Source organism: Bos grunniens, chromosome 2 (assembly GCF_055505025.1).
Source record: "Bos grunniens cultivar Pamir isolate PY7600 chromosome 2, Bosgru_T2T1.0, whole genome shotgun sequence".
Taxonomy (NCBI): Eukaryota; Metazoa; Chordata; class Mammalia; order Artiodactyla; family Bovidae; genus Bos; species Bos grunniens.
In genome coordinates, this window is record NC_141166.1 from 57,196,865 (window position 1) to 57,218,578 (window position 21,714).

Sequence of the window (21,714 nt, forward strand, 5' to 3'; positions counted from 1 at the left end):
GAGGTTCCATAAAGAATGGTTAATCCTTGAACAGATTTATCATGGGCAATATTATAAAGATAATTTCCAGGGAGAGTAAAATTGAATGCAGCTATGACTGAAGGGGTCCACTTAAATAAGAAATGCATTTTGAAAAAGACAGTAGTGATTTGGAAAGGTGATGGTTTATAGAATGAGATACACCTGTTTTTTGAAGCACTCCTTCGCCTTAACTTAAGAGTTCAGTGCCGTTAACAAATGACGTGACCTCTGGGCTTCCTAAAAGGTACCTTGCAGACTATTGTCAGCTTTTATAATGCACCCTACATATAATAGGTATTCAGTAAATGGCAGGTTCTAGTATTGTTATGTTCAAACATATAAATGATAAGTAGAGTTTGTTAGCACCTATCTTGTTTTCTTCCTGTCACTTTGAATTAAGCAATTAATTTATCTCTTAATTACAAGACTGAGTTCCCCAAGAGCATTGAAATTTAGTCACTATAATGATCTAAGTAGACTCTGACTCTCCTTTTTTCTCTTTTCACCTGAATGACTCATTTTCAAAACCAACATTCATCTTTTACAAAAACTTCTGCATAAATCAAGCCAAGACAAAGATCTGGTATGGCGCATATATGAGTGATTTATCACTACTTATTTTGTTTTAATCATAAAAGTAACACACGCTTAAGTAGAATTCCAACAATACCAAAGAATCGAAATCAAATGAAAGTATCCAGCTCCCCACCCCCGCCCCGCCCGTCTCATTTCCCCAAGGATGATCATTAATGAGAGTTTGTCATGTTCCTTCTCAGGTCTTTCTATTTGTTTAGAAAATGTAGTATTGATTATTTTCTTCCAAATGGTTTATGAATTATGCTCAGGTGGGAGCACTGTATTATTATTTCTTATTGCTAGCTTGTATGCATTGGTTTTTTAAATTTAAAGCAGCTGTGTATTTGTGCACATGTGCAAGTTAATCCTAAAGAAAAGCTGGGAAAGTCCCTGCTGTTTAATGTTTTGAAAGTCCCCAATACATAGTCTATCTTTTTCTGGAGTTTCTTTTACATTCATGTAAATATATTTCCCAGAAAACACATTGGTCTTTATTGGCTTTTTAGTCAGTTTTCTTCCTTTTCGTGAAACTAATAGGAAGATTTTTATGTTGTTTTCATTGATTTACCATTTATGATCTTTAAACTCTTCTAACACCCCCATGAGACAACATAAAAAAACCCTCTTCTCTTTTTAGAGCACTTTATAAGTTACATGCTTACAAGCTTCCCAGGTGGAACTAGTGGTAAAGAACCTGCTTGCCAATGCAGGAGACAAGAAAAGTGGGTTTGATCCCTGGGTTGGGAAGATCCCCTGGAGGAGGTACATGGCAACCTACTCCAGCATTCTTGCTTGGAGAATCCCATGGACAGAGGAACCTGGAAGGCTATAGTCCTTGGGGTCGCAAGGAGTCTGAAGCAACTGAACGTGCACAAGTTACAAAGCTCTTTCTCAGTTGTCTGGCATGCCCCTCGAGATGACTCTCTGATACCAGTATTGTTATCTCAGCTGACTAAGGAGCAAATGGTAAAGTGTCTGTCTGCAATGCGCGAGACCCAGGTTCCATCCCTGGGTCAGGAAGATCCCCTGGAGAAGGAAATGGCAACCCACTTCAGTACTCTTGCCTGGAAAATTCCATGGATGGAGGAGCCTGGTAGGCTACAGTCCATGGGGTCACAAAGAGTTGGACACAACTGAATGACTTCACTTTCACTTTCGAGGAGCAATTAGAGTAATGAAGGTTAAGAAGTGCCTTGCCTAAGGTCACACAGCTAGTGACAACCACAAACTCAGGTTCCCCTGACTTTATGTAGAATTCCACCGCTTCATGGAGCAGTTGTCTAGGATAAGCTAAGCCTTCACAGACACAGAACATGGCACCAGAAATAGACTCAGAATTTAAGTCTGATACCTTTAAGAAGTATTTTCTTTAGTTTAAAAAATAAACCAACACAAAAATAAAAAGTAAACCAAGACAAACTATTTACATCTACAGCTAATTTTAAGTTCATTTAAGATGAGAAGGCAATGGCACCCACTCCAGTACTCTTGCCTGGAAAATCCATGGATGGAGGAGCCTGGTAGGCTGCAGTCCATGGGGTTGCTGAGGGTCGGACACGACTGAGCAACTTCACTTTCACTTTTCACTTTCATGCATTGGAGAAGGAAATGGCAACCCACTCCAGTGTTCTTGCCTGGAGAATCCCAGGGACGGGGGAGCCTGGTGGGCTGCCATCTATGGGGTCGCACAGAGTCGGACACGACTGAAGTGACTTAGCAGCAGCAAGATGTATGTATTATTATTAGCATAAATAGAAATGGGGCATTAATAATTTGTATGCATGGAGAATCTATACCTCATTTCTTTTTTATTAAGAAAATCTTTGTGATGATGAGAAAATTTCAGTTCAGTTCAGTTGCTCAGTTGTGTCCGACTCTTTGCAATCCCCTGGACTGCAGCATGCCAGGCTTCCCTGTCCATCCCAGAGCTTGCTCAAACTCATGTCCCTTGAGTCAGTGATACCATCCAACCATCTCATCCTCTGTTGTCCCCTTCTCCTGCCTTCAATCTTTCCCAGCATCAGGTTCTTTTCCATTGAGTCAGTTGTTCGCATCAGGTAGCCAAAGCACTGAAGTTTCAGCTTCAGCATCAGTCCTTCCAGTGAATATTCAGGACTGATTTCCTTTAGGATTGACTGGTTTGATCTCCTTGCAATCCAAGGGACTCTCAAGAGAATTTAAAGCCAGCTAAACAACAGAGGCAGGCAACTATAGTCATTTGAATTTTCTCTTTCTTGGTCAAAGGAAAAGCATAAGGATATGTGAAAACTGTGACTTCTGAATGATTTTTTTTTAAATAGACTTTTTAACTTTTTTAGAATGTCTTAGTTTTACAGAGAAATCGAGTGGAAAGTACAGAGTTACCATATACTACCTTAGCCTCTCTCCCTGCCCCCACCAGAGAGTTTCCCTTGTTATGAACATCTTGCATTATTAGTGTAGTATATTGAATGTAACTGATGAACCAATAATACATTATTATTAGATAAAGTTCATAGCTTGCATTACCCTTTGTTCTTTGTGTTACATGGCCCTTTGAATTCTAACATATGCCTCATACCATCTATCCACCATTACTGTATCATACAGACAAGTTTCACTGCCCTGAAAATCTCCTGTGCTCCCCCTCTATTCATCCTTCTACCCAACCCTGCAAACCTCTGGCAGCCACTGATCTTTTTACTATCTCCACAGTTTTGCCTTACAGTATTCATGTAGTAATATGTTTTCGTTTTCCTCCATGTCTTTGTGTAGCTTGACAGCTCATTTCTTTTTATCACTGAATAATATTTCATCATAGAAATATTGGTGGTGGTTTAGTCGCTAAGTTGTTTCTGACTCTTGCAACCCCATGGACTGTAGCCTGTCAGGCTCCTATTTTTAGCAGTAGAATTTTTCTAGGCAAGAATACTGGAGTGGGTTGCCATTTCCATCTCCAGGAGATCTTCCCAACCCATGGATCAAACTTGAGTCTTCTGCATTGCAAGCAGTTTCTTTAACATCTGAGCCACCGGGGAAGCCCTCATGGAAGTATGAACCACAGTTTATCCACTCACCCATTCAAGGACATCTTAGTGGCTTCCAAGTTTTGATAATTATGAATAATGTTTCTATAAACATTTTCTGATTTTTATGTGAACATAAGCTTTTAATGCATTTGGGTAAATTCTTAGGAGCATGATTGCTGGGTTGTATGCTAAAGGTGTTTTTAGCTTTGTAAGAAACTGCCAAAGCGTCTTCCACATTTAATAGTTCTGTTGCACTGTATCCTCACCAGCATTTGGTGTGGTCAGTGTCAACCTAACAGTTGTGGAGTGGTACTTCATTATTGTTATAATTATCATGAAAGAGAATTGCTTTTTAAATCTATTAGACTGGCCAGTCTAAATCAGCCTTAAGATGACTGGATTAGCTCTTCTTCTATTTAGTTTTTTTTTTTTTTCACCTTAGACATATCCTTATAATTCTAGTGAGGAAATCTTAGGAAAAGCCTTTAAGAAACATCGTGTGCTCAGAACAAAGGGAAGGAAATAGTAAGAAGCTGAAGCTGAGAGTGTGTTGTCATGGCCAGTGTGTTTGATGCTGGTAAGGAGCAAGAATAAACATGATTTAACAGCAGTATTCAGGATGATAAAAGGGGATAGTGTGAGCTGACAGCCAGAAGTGTGCAGTAGATTGCAGATTGACAATAAAAACATGAATGAAAACATTTTACCCAGTAGTTGGAAATAACTGCTTCATATCTCAGAGATACCATAAAAGAAGAAATATCAACATTTGACTCTAGTGTGGTTGCAGGTAGTTTAAAAAAATAAGAAATCGAAAATTTCTCAAATTGAGGTTAGGAGGAGAGCTGGTAGAGCAGAGATAGGGGCTGCCCTGCCCATAGCCCCTTGGACCTTATGGCTTTAGTTCAATCGAGTGGACTTCAAAGGGCCGGCATCTGTGGGTTTTTGCTTTAGGGCTAGTAATGACAAGAGCTGATATAAAAATACTCCAGTTCCCAAAGCCCTGGCATAGATAAATCTGTGCTGTGCTAAGTCACTTCAGTCATGATTGACTCTTTGACACCCTATGGACCATAGCCCATCAGACTCCTTTGTGCATGGGATTCTCTAGAAAAGAACACTGGAGTGGATTGCCATTTCCTTCTCCAAGGGAATCTCTCTGACCCAGGGATCGAACCCACGTCTTTTACATTTGTCTCGTGCACTGGCAATCAGGTTCTTTACCACTGGCACCACCTGGGAAGCCCAAATAACTCTAAGGCACATGTTCTATCCTATCCTGGGGGCTCCCAGCCCATCTGAGCCAATGGCTGGGTGGCGCACCCTTTACTGGATGCCTTCTCTTCTTCATCTCACTGACCCACTCCCATAACTGTGTTTTTGGGGATGAATTTTCAGTTATACTTCTTGCACTGGCATCTTTGTCTCAGGGTTAGCTTTTAGAGAAACCCAGGCTCAGACAGTTGTTGGTTACACATTTATTCAGAATCCTCCAGCCCCTTCAGTTACTGTGCCTCCTTCTTTCAAGGCTGTCCTGAAACTTCCCCCTTTATTTGCCCTGGAATCCATTACACTCAGCCTGCAGGCACCAGGTCACTGCAGCCAGAGAGCACATCTGATAAATCCTTCACAGTGCAGAGGGAATTACTTAAACGCAGTGTTAACTCTCCCTTATGTCTTTGCATCTTAAAGGGGATCCTTGGGAAGACTGAAAGTCTAGCGATGAAATCTCAGATTTCATGCCACCTGAATGAAGGAGATTGTTTTGAGCAGCCTTATCACTTCCTTTACCTCTGACTCTGGTACTCTTTGGACTATCTGGGAAAAAAGAGCAGAGAAACTAGTGACAAATCAAATTTAGAAATTAAATGGAAGGTACTAGAAGAAAAATTTGCAGGAAAGCCAAGGAATTTAGCCAAAAGCAGCAAGAATAATAAAATAGCACATTTGTTGATTCTAATGGAGGAGGAAACGGTAACCCACTCCAGTATTTTTGCTGGGAAAATCCTATGGACAGAAGAGCCTGGCAGGCTACAGCCCAGAGAGTCACAGAGTTGGACACGATTGAGCGACTGAGCACGTTGATTCTAAGACATTTTTTCCTGCATTTTAACGTCTCTGAAATCAAAATGCATCTTATGATCAATAGCATCTCTAGTTACTACTGTTAGGTAGCAGTCACAATGTTATGGCCATTTCCTGTGAAGTAAAATTAAGTCATAGCTCTTCATGTCACTTTGGTTGAGCTATGTGCACTGTTGATACAAGACATTGAATTTAATTGCTGTTTAAGTGTCATTAATGTAATACTGTGATTTAGGATTGAAACAAATAGTTTTCATGTATGCAGAATGTTGTTCTTCAATTGCTCAGTGGTGTCTGACTCTTTGTGACCCCGTGGACTGCAGCATGCCAGGCTTCTCTGTCCTTCGCCATCTCCTGGAGTTTGCTCACATGCAGGATGGGACAGGAACAAATCAGCAATGCATAAATTTGATGTTTGTTAAGCAAGTTAATTGTCACTAGGTGGATGGTCCTAAATTCCATGTTTTCTTAGAAAGCAACAATAAAGTACAAGATATAAGAAAGGGAGGAAGATGCCCACTATTAGAAGTTGTATTGTATTTTATTTTTGAGACTCATGCAAAAGGATTGCCTATCATAGACAAAGCAACAGTGGCAAGAGAAATCACCAAATGCCTCACAATAGATGAATAAAATATCAGCACAATAGCAGGCTGGAGGAAATGAATCATGCACAGGACTATCATTACGATGTACAATATACATTTATCAGAAACTTCCTGCTGCCTTTAAACAGAATGCCCTTAATTTACAGCATGATACCACTGAGGAAAAATTAAAATACGTGTTTAATTATTATCATTTACACTGCTTTTCATAATCCAAACTCACACTCTTGATCCTTTTAAGGATCCATGTGGGGATCCCTCCTACACTGTTGGTGGGAATGTAAATTGGTGCAATCATTAGGGAGAACAGTATGGACAGTGTGGAGTTTCCTTCAAAAACTAAAAAGTAGAGTTGCCATATGATCCAGCAATCCCACTTCTAGGCCTATATTATATTTTCGTTTCAAGGCAAAAAGCATTCTTAAAGATAAAGATCAGTTCATAGTAATGAAAGATTTGACTAGTAATATATAACAAGTATGAATGTGTATGAAAGAACCACGAGAAGAAAAATTCACAAACTAGATTTTAACATGCCTTTTTCAATATTTGATAAAATTAATGAGGGAGAGAAAAATCAGCAAGGATACAGAAATTTGAACAAAACAATTAAAGTTAGGTTAATGAACATGTATGAGACATTTGCACCCAAAACTGCAGAATTCACATTCTTTACAGGCTCACATGAAACATTTACAGAAAATCCATAAGCTGGGCCACAAAACAATTCTCAGTGAATTTTGTGACCGAAGTCATTAAACAATCTATTCTGATCAGACTTTTAAAAATCTATAACAATTAGTTAAAAGGATAATAGAAAATCCCTATGTTTGGAAATTAACCAATGCATTTGTAAACAAGTCATAATGTGAAGGTGAAATTCTGATGGAAATTAGATAAAGGAAAAGGGGGAAATGTTATCAATAGTCATGTAAGATTTGATTCGTATTTGCAGAAAAATCCAAAAGAATTTACAGATAAATTTTTACACTTGGTAAGAGATATTATAAGTACATTATTAGAATTATTGGAATTTAGCAAAGTTGCTGGATTCAGTCAATACATAAAAGTCAAATATATTTCTACATACTAGTGAAAACACTTAAGAAAGAAAGATACTATCCATTGATCAAAAATACCAACTACATAGAAATAAACTAAAAAAAAGGTGTAAGATCTCTGTGGAAAGATATAATAATGGGCATTAAAGAAGACCTAAATAAATAGATTAGAACACAATTATAAAGATACCAAGTATCTAAAGATTTAGTGCCATTCAGATTCTCAACAGGGTTGTGTGCATGTGTGTTTGTAGCTTGATGAGGTGATTCTAAAATTTATGTGAAAATGCAGAGAAAGCCTATTATACTTGACATCAAAAAACTTGTTATATAACTGTAGTTGTATAACTGTAGTTGTATTAAGATGGTCTGTTGATAAAGCAGATAGAACCATAAGGTGGAATGGAGTCAGAAGCCAATTCATCCATATATGGGCACTTGGCTATGACAGTTCACCCAGCAGTGGTGGTGAAAAACTAAAATGTTCAATAAATATTGTTGGAACTAATATTTGTATAAAAAAAAGTGAAAGGGACCACTCCTATTAATAAGCCCCAAGTGAATTACAATTAGGGAAAAACTCTAAAGGTTTACTATATATATATATATATATATATATATATATATATATATATACAGGGAAAAGTCTCCATGGCTGTAGATTAGGGAAAGATTAAGTCATAAAAAACTAACTATAAACAGAAGAATTAATAAATTTGACTTCACTAAAATTAAAAACTTCTCTTTATTGACACTAAGAGATAGTGAAAAGACAGCTGGAGACAGAAAGTATTTGCAATACCTACACACAAGAGAAACAGACACACACTAGAAAATGGGTAATTTCCCTTCCTCCCTCCAACTTGGTGGCTTAGACGCTAGAGAATCACCTGCAATGTGGGAGACTGGGGTTTGATCCCTGGAGGAGGGCATGGTAACCCATTTCAGTATTCTTGCCTTGGAGAATCCCCATGGACAGAGGAGCCTGGTGAGTTACAGTCCATGGGGATTATGAACAATTGGACACGACTGAGCAACTAAGCACACAGCACACATACATCAGAGAAACACACACACACACACACACACACACACACACACGAAAAAGGGTAATTTCCCTTCCTTCCTTCCTTCCACCAACATACACTTAGGGGTGGGTTTTCTGTTTTTTTATTTCTGTTTTTGTTGTTGCTTTCTGGTAGGAGGAGTGTCCATGGTCCATATACACAGTAACTACTGAAAGGTGAACATAACTACATCTTTTAGTACACACACACACACACACACAGCTGAATCACTTTGCTGTACACCTGAAACTAACACAGCATTGTAAATCAACAATACTTCAATAAAAAATAAAAATTTTAAATTTACCTGATCATTTTAAAAAGTGCTAGTTTTGTTTTGAATCTATAGCGATCAATTTTCCATAAGATGTTTTCATCTCATATATTTAAGTGAGATAAAGGTTTAGGAAAATACAAAAGGAAAGTGAAAAGATAGCCTGGGTAAAAAATGTGATTCTTTGCTCTTAACAAAGCAGAAAAAAATGAATAATGTAACCTCACAGGGGGGAAACTGAAATGTGAAAGGGAAGATAAAAGAAGTTCAAGTAGGAAAGAAAAAGGAAGAAATGTAGACAAAGAAGCTGAGAAATGTTTAAAAATAGTATCTGAATGATCAACAATGAAGAACTTCTAAAACACTGAGAAAAACAAATAGTGGTGATTCTTAGGATCTTAGAGGAACTCCTGATCTTGCACAGAAAAATCTTTCAACTTAACGTAAGTGACAGAGCCTCCAAACTAGTCCTGGGAGAAATCCTTTATTGTTTTCAGTGGAATATTTTAAAAATAAGGGCAAAATGAGAAAACAAAGCTTTTCTTGGAGAGTTCAATAGAAGATATATGGGGAAAAATCAATTGATGGGAAAATTTTAACAGGAATAAATTCAAACTAAGGAGAATCAGAAATTGTTAGCATGCAGAAATCAGAATTTTTGGTATCCCAGCTTAATGAACAGGATAATTTTAACTTCTTTATCTTAAGAGTTTTTGTCAATTCATTTTTGTTTTTTTCTTTTGGAGTTTTCTGATTTTAAAGGGGGAAAATGTTTTGAAAACAATAGAATATGAAACCAGATACTTGGTGTTTACCCTAACTTTACCAATAGAAATGCTAATTAGAAAGCATCATCTAATAAAATTGTAGCAATGGTCAAGGCCATAAAAATGTTTACAAACAATAACCTCATTTCTTTCCCAGAAATACCCTTTGATTTACTAGTCTGTATAATCTACTTTTGATTATTAATTTTCCACTTTGTGGTTTGTTATTTTATCTTTTCTACTGTTGATCTTTTGGCCATTTTGTGGATAATTAGTGCCTCCTTCAGAGAGGAGGGAGAAGGAAACTAAATAAAAAAATAAATGCATTTGTTTACATTTATTGTGCTTCCTGTTAATCTTGCCATGGAGAGGTCTAGTAACAAAGTTTAACGCTATTGACCAAAATGATGCTGTTCAAATTAGTCCTGTAAACCAAGAAAACACAGACACCTATGGGAGCCTAGCAGGTAAAGGAAGTGAGTGCTTGGGTCACTCAGTGATGGATATTATGGCAATTTGGGGTAGTACAAGCTCCCCTGAAGGAACTACAATATTTCAACTTACACAACATACCTTATGGCTGAATTAGGCCCACGGGCTGCCAGTTTACATTAGCATTGGTAATAAAACATGTATATGCTTAGATGTCATAAAAATGAAAGTGAAAATGAAGTCACTCAGTAGTGTCCGACTCTTTGAAACCCCATGGACTGTAGCTTACCAGGCTCCTCCATCCATGGAATTTTCCAGGCAAAAGTACTGGAGTGGGTTGCCATTTCCTTCTCCAAGGGATCTTCCCGACCCAGGGACCGAACCCAGGTCTCCTGCATTGCAGGCAGACGCTTCACCATCTGAGCTACCTGGGGGGTTGCTCTAGCATACTGACATAATTATGAGCTAGTTGATACAAAGACCACCAAACAGAGACCAAAAACAATGCGTTAAACAAGTCACGAAGAACAGAGTTAACAAATGAACAGCTGGGACCACCATGGTTCCTAATAATAATTTACAAAGAAGTAACTCTTGTAGAACTTATCCTAAGCCCAAAGTAAACCAATCCTTCTGAATGTGTGTTCAGAGCCTTTCCTACAAAGGTGCTCAAGAAGTATTTTTAATCATTAAGAATAACTTCTGGAGAGGGAACAATATGTTACATAGATGTCTACACTCACAATATAAGTTTCTTTGGCTTTATAATAGAATAGATAGTTGAAACAAATCCCAAACAATTTCACATATTTATTGGGAGGTTATTTTAATCTTCAAATAGTGATGTATATATTTAAGATTTTATGTTGTTTTTGTTCAATTTTTTTCAGGGAAAATTTCATGGAAACCCAATGCATGTAGCTGTGGTTATTTCAAATTGTTTAAGGGAAGAGAGGAGAATATTGGCTGCCGCCAACATGCCTGTTCAGGTAATACTTTCTCCAGTTGCGATCTTTTCACCCAGAACTCAATTTTTCTAAAACAGAAATTCTAATCTTCTTTCCAACCATCTTCTTCTGTCTACATTAATGGTGCCATTATCTGTTCAGCCAATTGGAATCAAGGTCTTGGGATCCTCTTTGAATAGTTGCTTTTCTCTGCCTTCTTACTGAGATAACTACCAAGTCTTTCCAGAGTTTGTTTCTGAAATCTTATCTATATGTTCTTTTCTGTTTCCACTGCTCACACTCTGATCTGTGGTCTTATAATATCAGCTGAAGAACAGAGTAACCACTTCCTGGCTAAATTCCTAAGTACCATTTAGGCTCTGTTTCTTTCAGCATGTTTATCCTCAGGGACAATCTTGCTCGAAACCCTTCAGTATTTCCCAGTTTCCTACACCACAGGTCCAAACTAGTCCATAAGCAGGAATTTTCTTACAGAAACTCCATAAATACTTCTTGTCTGTTTCAGTGTGCTCTGCCCTGCCATATTTTAGAGTACATTTTATCCCACTATGCTGAAAGAATTCAGAGTCCCCATCAAAGATAAGTAGAGGAGTTAACGAAGGCCTTGGGAATACTCCATTTAAAAAGGAAAGAGCATGTAGATAATCAACTTTCTAAATGTCTTGCTGAGTAATTTAGTGATTCACATTACTGTATTTATTTTTGAAGATCCAAAGTATCTTTTTTTCAACTATTAAAAATTCTCAAATTTGCTTTCTGTCAGTTAATGGTTGTTTCTAGAGAAGTATGAAGTTTTAACAACTTACTCTTATTTTTTAGATGTGAATAAGAATGATATCATCTTTAATTTTAAAATCTAAAGTTAGTAAGTTTCTAAAGTAAACATAGTTTGATTCAGTGAAAATTTGGATGAAAATTAAGATTCTACTACTAATATATGATATTTTCATATATTCTCAGTTATCCTTTTTTGTAGCCCTCTTATCTCTAGTCATTATATATATATGTGTGAGTGTGTATTGTTTTTGTTGTTCTCTTCACATATCAGGTATCAGCCAAGTTAGAAACATTTATTTGAATAGATGCTTATCAAAATCATTTCTCAAACAAATCTTCTAGTACTACATACTACCACAAAAGAAGCACTGGTTTGTAAACTTCAAAGCAATAAACAATATATGGAGATACACACACACACACACACACACACAGAAATAATGGGAGCCAAAATGAGAAAGAGGCAATTTTACAAATCATCTGAAGAATGTGATACAGTTGAAAGAACATTTGATTGAAAGTTAAGGACCTGGGTTCCACTTGAGGTTCTGGGACTCATTTTCTATTTAGTCATCACCCTTTCTAACCATACCTCCCTATCCAAGTATAAGGTGAAGGATTTATGGACATTCTCTCAACTCTAGACATCTATGTAAATATTATAGCTAAAGAACAAACTCAGATAGGTTATTAGAGTGGCCAAGAAACATGGCTTGGAGTAGCTGGTTAGTCTTTCCATTAATACTTAACCAGGCTAAAATTTTTACATATTCTTTAGTAAACTCTCTTTGTTCCAAAATAAAAATAAATTTCATCCTGGCAGATTCAACATCTCTAATTCTGAATTCAAGTACAACTTAATGTAGTTTCATATCTTATAGAATTTCAAAAGTCACATGGGTCTGATGTAGAAAAACAGGAAAAAAATTTTAACCATAAAATCATCTGTAATTTCACTGTTCAAAGATAACAAATGATAATATTTTGGTGTATGTGTTCTTCCAGTCACATGTGCTTGAGTTTACATGTCTATACATATATCTAGATATTTATAAGTAAACACATACATACACAAGCAACAAAGATCACAAACATATAGTATCTTATAATTTGCTCTATTTCTTAATACTGTAACACTACTCGTATGTCCTTAAGGGCTCCCCAGGTGGCTCTAGTGGTAAAGAACCTACCTGCCACTGCAAGAGATGCAAGAGAAATGGATTTGATCCCTGGGTTGGGAAGATCCTCTGGAGGAGGAAATGGCAACCCACTCCAGTATTCTTGCCTGGGAAATCCCATGGACAAAGGAACCTGGCGGGCTGCAGTCCATAAGGGTCAAAAAGAGTCAGACAAGACTGAAGCAACTGAGCACACATACATGTATGCCATTAAATATTTTTCTACAGCATGGTTTTTAATAGCTGTAGAATATTTCATATCATACCAATCCAGACCTCAGTTCAAAGTATATTACATATACTACATTCATCATAAGCCTGTTTCATCAATATGTTGAAGTTTCAGGGATTTCACTGGCAGTACAGTGGTTAAATCTTTGCCTTCCAATGCAGGAGGGTACAGGTTGGATCCCTGGTCAGGGAGCTAAGATCCCATATGCCTTGCAACCTATAAACCAAAACACTAAAAAAAAAAAAAAGAAGCAATATTGTAACAAATTCAATAAAGACTTAAAAAATGGTCCATATCAAAAAAATTTTTTTAATATGTTGAAATTTCCAAACGTTTTTCCAGGGACCTCTGGAGAAATCCTTACAAAGTTCTTCAGTTTCAGAAAGACAGAGGAATGTGGAGCACAAAGTGGCTGCCATTAAAAATAGCGTGCAGGTGAGTGATCTCTTATAGATAGTAGAAAAGACGAGCAGTGGTCCCCGTTCTATGCACCTTTCTCTTGTGTGCCCAAAGTTACTGTGTACAGTAGTCATGGGGTACTTGGTTATAAGATAAATATCTCTCACACGCTATGTTCATATTAGAAAAGATTTCTTTGGGGAAAGCTTTGAACTTCAATTTACTGAAAATTGGAGTCACACTGTCTCCATCAATGAGAAGCCATGTGGCTTCAGGCAAGTAAGTTACTTTACATCTCCAAGCCTCTGCTTCTTCATCTGTAGAAGTAAGGATAACCACTCTAACAAGCTGGTTGGGAGGACTACATGAGATTTAATACTATATAAAAAGCCTTTAGCTTAGATTCTGACATCTTTATGTCTGAGAAGAAAACATCACTAGATTTGGAGAAGAGTTAAAGCAAAAATCTCAAAGACAGAAATGAACAGGAGACACACAGGAGGCATAAGTATTTTCTAAGAGGTTCAGAGGAAAAAAATTTAAACTGTATTGTCATATATATCCTTTGATAAAGGAGACTTTAAGCAAAAAGATAGTCGGTACATTAATACAGAGCTATATGGAGCTAAGTGGATAAAGTATCCATATTATAAAAAAGATGTTAGTAGCATCATTTGGAATTTACTGAGAAATGAGAGACAAGATGCTGAAATTTGCAAACACTCAGGAAGAGAAAATGGAAGAGCAACTTCAGTCTGGTTCTTCCAGAGCCATTCAGTTTTCATGGGAATTAGCTCTTTAGAAATTGTGGTTCTATATTATATTAGTCTGGGATATTATTGGAGATTGGAAGCACTAAACAGTGTATTTTGAAATACTGATGATGGATGGTATTGTTTCATTGGCATGATTAATTGCAACAACAGAGTATGTTTTCTTTTGTAAAAAGATGACAGAACAAGACACCAAATATTTAGAAGATCTACAAGATGAATTTGATTACAGGTATAAAACAATTCAGACAATGGGTAAGTTTTTGTTTTGTCTACAGTTCCACAAAGGGATATGACTAGGGTTTCTTCTTTCCTGAAAGAATTGATAAACTAGTTCCTTTTTTTTGAAGAGAGGATGCAGGAGAAGAGAATTTAATTTACTTCCTTCTTTTCTTTCATATAAATATATATTTTTTACCAACCATTCAAATTATAAAGCTCACGAGAAATAACCCCTATTTCAGAATGGTTCTCCAAAAGCTAAGAACGTTTTCCTGTAGAATCAAAATATCATTATCACAATTAAGAAAAGGAATAATAATTGTCTATTATGATCAGGAAATTACTAATATTATCTCTAGGTGAGTTTTTTACTATAATTTTTTAAAATTAAAAGTAGAAATGTTATTCACTGTAGGAAATTGGGAAAGTATAAAAAAAGTTACAAATTTAAAAATCACACAAAATTCTGCTATCTAGATATAACACCATCAAAATGTTAGTATATTTTCTTCCAGGCTTTTTCTACATGTTCAAAATACATCCATAGAGATTTATTTACAAAAAATGAAATCAGCTTGCACATAGTTTTTGAATAGTATTTTAAGCTAAACTTTTATTTTACATATTTCCTCATATAAAAAAAATCTTCACACACATAATTTCAATAATTATATAAATATCAAAATGTAAGGACACTGCAATTTATTTCACTGTTTCTTTGTGGTTAAATATTGAGGTTGTTTACAATTAGGTATTTTTAAAGAAATGTAAGGAAAGAATGAGAATATGTACAAAGATCTAAGATTTACAAGTAATAATAGATTGGTCACTTAAAATGAGCTGCAATTAGTGGAACAATTAGAGAAATTTTAATCAGGTCTAGATTAGTTAATAGGATTGTACCAGTGTTAATCTACTGGCTTTCACCATTGTACTATGGTTATGTAAGACATTAGAGGAAGCTGTGTGAAGTCTATATGGGAACTCTATACTATTTTTTGTAACTTCTTGTAATTCTAAAATTATTTAAAAATAATTTTTAAAAACACGTTAGATATAAATTCTTTTTATAGATGATTTACAAAATCATCCTTAACTATTGAAATGCTAGCTTAAAATTTATCTGGAAGGAAGTAATATGGATGATTGTGATCAAATGCTTATTAACTTCCTATCTAATATTTCAAAGAGAGGATATTAGTTTTTCCTGGCGTAGGTAAGATGTGACATGTTCTCCTGGCACCTTCAGGATGTCTTGACTCCCATGAAATGTTGATTATTATGTTATGATTATAAGTATGTTCATGAATTTGTATGCACAATTATTTGTGTGTACAGTTTTTATACATGCATAATTGTATGTACAATTTTTTTCCTTTGGAGAAATTCATACAACACAGGTTTCAGCAGATTATCAAAGGGGTCCATGATCTTAAAAAGGTTTAGAACAATTGCACATTTAATCAACTATTACAATTCATTGAAAGCAGCCTCATTCTAAATTTCATATGTGAACTACCAATTTTATTAATTAGAATATAATAAAATACATTATAACAATAACATTATTTTTGAACTTATGTTACAATTGGTTACTTTAATATCTTTCAGTACTTCATAAGAAGTATGAAGGATAAAAATGATTATTTTAATGCTTAAATCACCAAGTATTTATTTTGTTGGTTATAAGTGAAAGGAAATGTTTTAAGTGAAATGAAAGATACATGGGAAACAAGTTATATCCTTGCTGGTGAAGAATGAAAAGTATTAGCTAATTAAGTTTTGAGTTGATAAAATGCTATCTAAGCAAGAGTTTGCTATACATGGGATCTAGGAGTTAGTGAATTTGTGAATTAATACAGCCAGAAATACTTCTTGGAGACCAGTGCTATTTTGTAGAGAAATTTGCCACAACGTTGTTCAGGAGCCTCTTTTTCACAATTACTGAAGCCCTGTCAGTGTTCCAGACCTTCATTTAGATACGTGAACAGTTAGGCCTTCATTTAGATACATGAACAGTTAGGCCTTCATTTAGATACGTGAACAGTTAGGCCTTCATTTAGATACATGAACAGTTAGGCCTTCATTTAGATACGTGAACAGTTAGGCCTTCATTTAGATACATGAACAGTTGGTATAGTCACTTACTATATACCAATACATTTTTAAGTTCAAATTAAATAATATGTTTATTGTACTTTTTCCATTTAAGAGGATAAATCATTTGGGGTTTTTTCAGCCAGAGATTTTTCTTAATTTCCAACTCCCACTTCTGGTTTCACTGTGAGTCTAGCTTGTTTTGCAAAGAAAAAGAGAAAGCAAAGGATTTGGTCATTATTAGTTCAGGAGACTGTATAAAAGTACAACCCTTACAGGAGATTGAGTCAAGACATCAGGAGGGGTCAATATGATTTAATCATGGGCACAAAGAAAGGCCCCTTCCTTTCTTACACATGCCTACCAGCCAAAGTTATTATCAATGTAGAAATGATCTAATAAAGAATCCATTATAAAAATATTTGTATCTCCTCTCTCCCAGCCCTTAAAAGGAATATCGTGAAGAATGGTGTTCTCTCAAATTCTGTCAGATAGAGAGTTCACCTCTGCCATGCTTGGATGTAATCCTTCCTGGCAATATGAGCAGTCAAGGATTTACTTCCAAGTGCATCATTAATGGCCACATTTCTGCTCTTACATCCTGGATCTTAGGATGGCAGGTTACAGCCAGCTTGGCTTTCAGGACAAAGACCCTTTCCTTGGAGAGGACTCTAAATCTGATCTCTTCTCCTTCACAGATCAGGGTGACAAGAACAGTGCCCTAATGAATCAGGAAGTTTTAACTCTGCAGGAAATGCTGAACAGCCTGGACTTCAAAAGAAAGGCTAGTGAAGAACTCTAATTTGGCCTTTTGTCTACTTCTCTCCTTTTTCTATATCTAGTCCTACTGAAAAGAAGCTTTTTGATTTTATCAGTTCCATTTATGCAATGTTTCTAGGAAGAGTATCATACTGTTTGCCATGTTTCTCTACCTAAGTTTACAAAGCAGACTCTCTCTAGAGTCTATTTATTCTGCTTACGTGGTGCCTGTACTATAGCTACCATTAATTTCAAGAACATTTTACCTAGTTTTTATTTGCCATTATTTCAGACATGACTGTTTTAGTTGCTGTACTTAATATGCTGAGATGGGTTCTACTGTACATGTATAATTAAGATATTACTTGATGACTACTAACATTTTATTGCAGAAATGTGTCCCAGTTTCTATTATGAGAAAGGACGTATTAAATAATTTTGTAGATTTCAGGATAGTCCATTGAATCCTGAACATATTCAATCTCATCTCTTCCCAAGGAGAGGAAGAATATTTTTCTGGCTCAATAAAGTATTTTAAAAGAGGGGAAATATCTCTGTTTCAATTCTACCTCTCTTTAAAAAGAAACACAACTGAAATTAACCAGTTACTGAAATTGATAGTTTATTTCTAAAAGTTTGGCTTCACTTTTTTTGTGCAGGAATTTGTGTAAGCACAAATAAATGTAAAATTATTTTCACCCTAAATCAATTATAAACTTAAACAACCATATATCAGATTTTAAATATATAAATATTTAACCCAGGATAAGCTTAATACTTTTATACATAATGAATCTATGCTATACGTTTTATGCATGCTATCTTATTCTACTTTAAATAAGATTTTAAGGAGAAGGGGAACCTCAGAAATAATTCAGTCCATTCACCTGGCTGTATAGATGAGAAAGCAAAGTAAAATGACTTGTTCAAATTTACATAGCCTGTGACCAAGCCAGGGTAGAAATTCACATCTTCTAATCCTTAAGCCTTTGAAAATTATCCTTTCCCACTATGCTTCCCCAAACCCAGATAAAGTGGTAATAAAAACTAACGTGTGTGTGGTATAATGCTTGAATCATGTCTGACTCTTTGTGACCCTATGAACTGTAGCTGGGCTAGGCTCCTCTGTCCATGGGGTTCTCCAGGCAAGACTATTGGAGTGGGTTGCCGTGCCCTCCTCCAGCGATCTTCCCAACTCAGGGATCAAACCTGCATCTGTTAAGTCTCCTGCATTGGCAGGCAGATTCTTTACTAGGGCTCTGAGAAGCCCAAAAACTAACACAGAGAGGCTCAAATTTTAGTCAGTACATTTAAGAATTAATGCATTAAGATATTTATAAGAATGTAAATTCAGTTTATAAATGGCTTTTTAAGAAGCAGATAAATAGCTTTTATGACTACAGTATTCAATATTGTCACAGGAGTTACAAAATCAACATATTTATATTGATGATATGAGACTATTGTGAGATATTATGAGAATGTTAACTGTGATCATGCTTTTTTCTTCATGATGTTATTGAATTGCAATAATTTAATTATTTGAAAAGGCAGTCCTATGGCAAATAGAAGGTAGTATTTGGTAAAATGTTTGGTCAAAATTTTTACCCAGAGTTTTATCTCCCAGGTTAGGCAGGCTGTATTCTAGATTGAATTGTGAGTGACTTTGGTTGCACGTCATAAGAATCTTCTCAGTAGTCACTTTTGTTTTTAGGAAGCCCTGAGTAAGATGACACAAATAGTGAATGAGACGGACTTGTTAATGAACAGCATGCTGGTGGAGGAGCTGCAAGACTGGAAGAGGCGACAGCAAATCGCCTGCATTGGAGGTCCACTCCACAGTGGGCTCGACCAGCTTCAAAACTGGTAAAACGCGCTGACTTTAGTTTCTAGTGAAAACCACAGGAAGTACACACACAGCTTCAGTGTCGCTGAGCTGGAGAATGCAGGCTTAGACCTCAGCGTCAGTTCATTCAGCTTGTTGATGGCTTATGAGCAGCTGGAACTCTTGAATACAAATAGATGTAATTGTCTAAGTGTTCTGAGTTCCCATTCCTTGGGGGAGAAAAATAAAGCATCTATAGAAATTTATAGACTGCATAAGAATTGCTCATTTTCACATATGTAATATGTCAATATGCAGTCTTAAAAGACTCAAATGAATTTTTTTCAAATCATCAATAAATACACTTTCTTGAAGAGCATAAGAAACACTGGCTTCAAACACTGTATCTCATTTTTAAAATGTGTATCTTAAGATGGCCACATAAAACTAAGTGTTAGTGATTTGTTTTTGTAGTTAAATGACAAATCTCAAGTGGCTAATACAACATGACATCCCCTGCCTGTGAACACATGCACATAATCATGTACAGATATCCTTTGTACTAAACAAAGGTTTATAGGGTTTTCCCCTTCATCAGTGCAAAAGAAAATTCTCTGAGTGAAGGAACAATTAGAAAATATAATGAAAAAGAAGGAAAATTTTTGATTGAATCGAAAATTGCTTTCCAGGGGTACAATCCAATGCGATAAAAACACATATAAGTGGGCACACTTGCACTAAAAGCTCTGCACTTCCAGGACTACTTCTCAAGAAAAGTAACTGGGCTCTGTTTAAAATTTGTTGATTTCCTTGGGGAAATATTTTGATTCGCTAACTTCACTGTTGTTGTGAAAACAAGATAAACAACAAAGGGTCCTCTCTGCTATAGAGAGCATAGCAGAAATGGTGCTTATACCAAATTCAGTAAGAGGTTGACAGTTCTTTCTACCATGTTGTGGGGAATAAAGTTTACCTAGAAAGAGCTGCTGTCAGGGCACATGGACTTAGTCAGTGTGATAAGACTTCTGCCTCCTCTTAGTTGGAGGCCCCTTCTGTGTGCCTTTCAATCTCCCTCTTTCCCAGACTTCCAGCCCAAGCTGCCATCTCCATTTCTTAAGTGAGATCCAAGGTCCAAAATTCTAAGCAGATAATTTTCTTCAGAAAGATCCATTGACAATCTTTTGGTTAATACTTAGGACTTGTATAAATATATATGGGGGGAGGTCACATTATTTTTTCCATCAGTATACTTACACATAAGATTCTTCATAAAATGTATTTTTAAAGTTTTAAATTTGCTCTCTTTGCCCTTTAGTGAGTACCATCTTTTAAAAATATATATGTTTAATAGACTTTTTAAAAAAGATAATTAAAAGGAATTTGGGGGGAGTTTCCTAGTGGTCCAGTGGCTAAGACTCTGTGCTCCCAATGCAGGGAGCCTGGGTTTGATCCCAGGTTAGGGAACTAGTTCCCACATGCTGCAACTAAAGACCCTGTGTGCCACAACTAAGACCCAGTGAAACCAAATACGTAAAAATACCTTAAAAACAAAGGAATTTGAATCCAGACATTCACAAAATTTTCTAAATGATTTCTTGTCTAAAACTGAAGGTAAAAATTTTAAATCATTGAAAACAGGTAACATCTATCAAGCATTTTAGAGAAAAACTGAGTTAGGAAAATAAACGTAAAAAACAAGTCACTAAGCTAATGGAATTAAATGACTAATTAATTTAATAATTATTTAGTAATACTTGCTAAATAGTTAAAATGGTGCAGTTTAGAAGAAAAAAACTATCTGCATTTTTCATTGACTGTTGAATAGCTTTACACTGTTGGCAGAAAGTCTGTTCCAACTCAGACGGCAGTTGGAGAAATTAGAGGAGCAATCTTCGAAAATGACATACGAAGGAGATCCTATCCCATTGCAAAGAGCACATCTGCTAGAAAGAGTCACCTTCTTGATCTACAACCTTTTTAAGAAGTAAGTCAACACTGCTCCTATACCCGCAACTTAAACAAATTGTACATCAACTATACTTCAGCTTAAAAAAAAAGAGTAAGTCAAGTGTTATCCATTTAGATGCCTCCTGGCAGCTTCAGTTCTATGTAGTTGGGAGGACACCCTGGTTTGGTTTTGGTGCTCAGGTGAAGGAATGGGAGAGAAGTGTTAAACAGTGAGCTTTAGGGTGCAGTGAATAAAGCTCCAGAGAGTTCCAGAAACATTTTTTTACTCATCACTATTTATTCATCAACACTTCTTCCACCACCTAACCCAGTTTTTCGTGAGTCACCATGTTGCCCACCCAAAGTTCATTTTTCATATTTTAGAAAAAAAGATTTCAAGGATTTCTACTTAAGTATCAATACATATTCAAGAAATGAAGGGTGGAGAATATGCTTATGTTTATAAGCGCATTTAAGAAAAAAAATATTACTGTGTACCAGAAATCCTGATATCTAGGTCAAAAATGGCATGAAATTAACTTTCTACTTGATGTTTATTATGATAAAAAGAGACTGGGGCTTTTATTCTTGACCTAAATGTAATAATTAAAAATTATTACTGTTGTTATTTAGGGAAA

General features: G+C 35.9%; 1 protein-coding gene and 1 long non-coding RNA gene across 2 annotated transcripts in view; one reads left to right on the forward strand and one right to left on the reverse strand.

Annotated features, from left to right (window-relative positions):
* STAT4 (signal transducer and activator of transcription 4) overlaps nt 1-21,714 on the forward strand; it is a 105,319-nt gene that overhangs the window by 50,095 nt on the left and 33,510 nt on the right. Inside the window, exons 4-9 of the mRNA XM_086348892.1 lie at nt 10,790-10,888; nt 13,397-13,489; nt 14,403-14,481; nt 17,244-17,329; nt 19,019-19,170; nt 20,955-21,113. Of these exons, the coding sequence (XP_086205018.1) occupies nt 10,790-10,888; nt 13,397-13,489; nt 14,403-14,481; nt 17,244-17,329; nt 19,019-19,170; nt 20,955-21,113 (668 nt within the window). The remainder of the gene's footprint in view (nt 1-10,789; nt 10,889-13,396; nt 13,490-14,402; nt 14,482-17,243; nt 17,330-19,018; nt 19,171-20,954; nt 21,114-21,714) is intronic.
* LOC147378123 (uncharacterized) overlaps nt 1-21,714 on the reverse strand; it is a 65,280-nt gene that overhangs the window by 782 nt on the left and 42,784 nt on the right. The window lies entirely within an intron of this gene.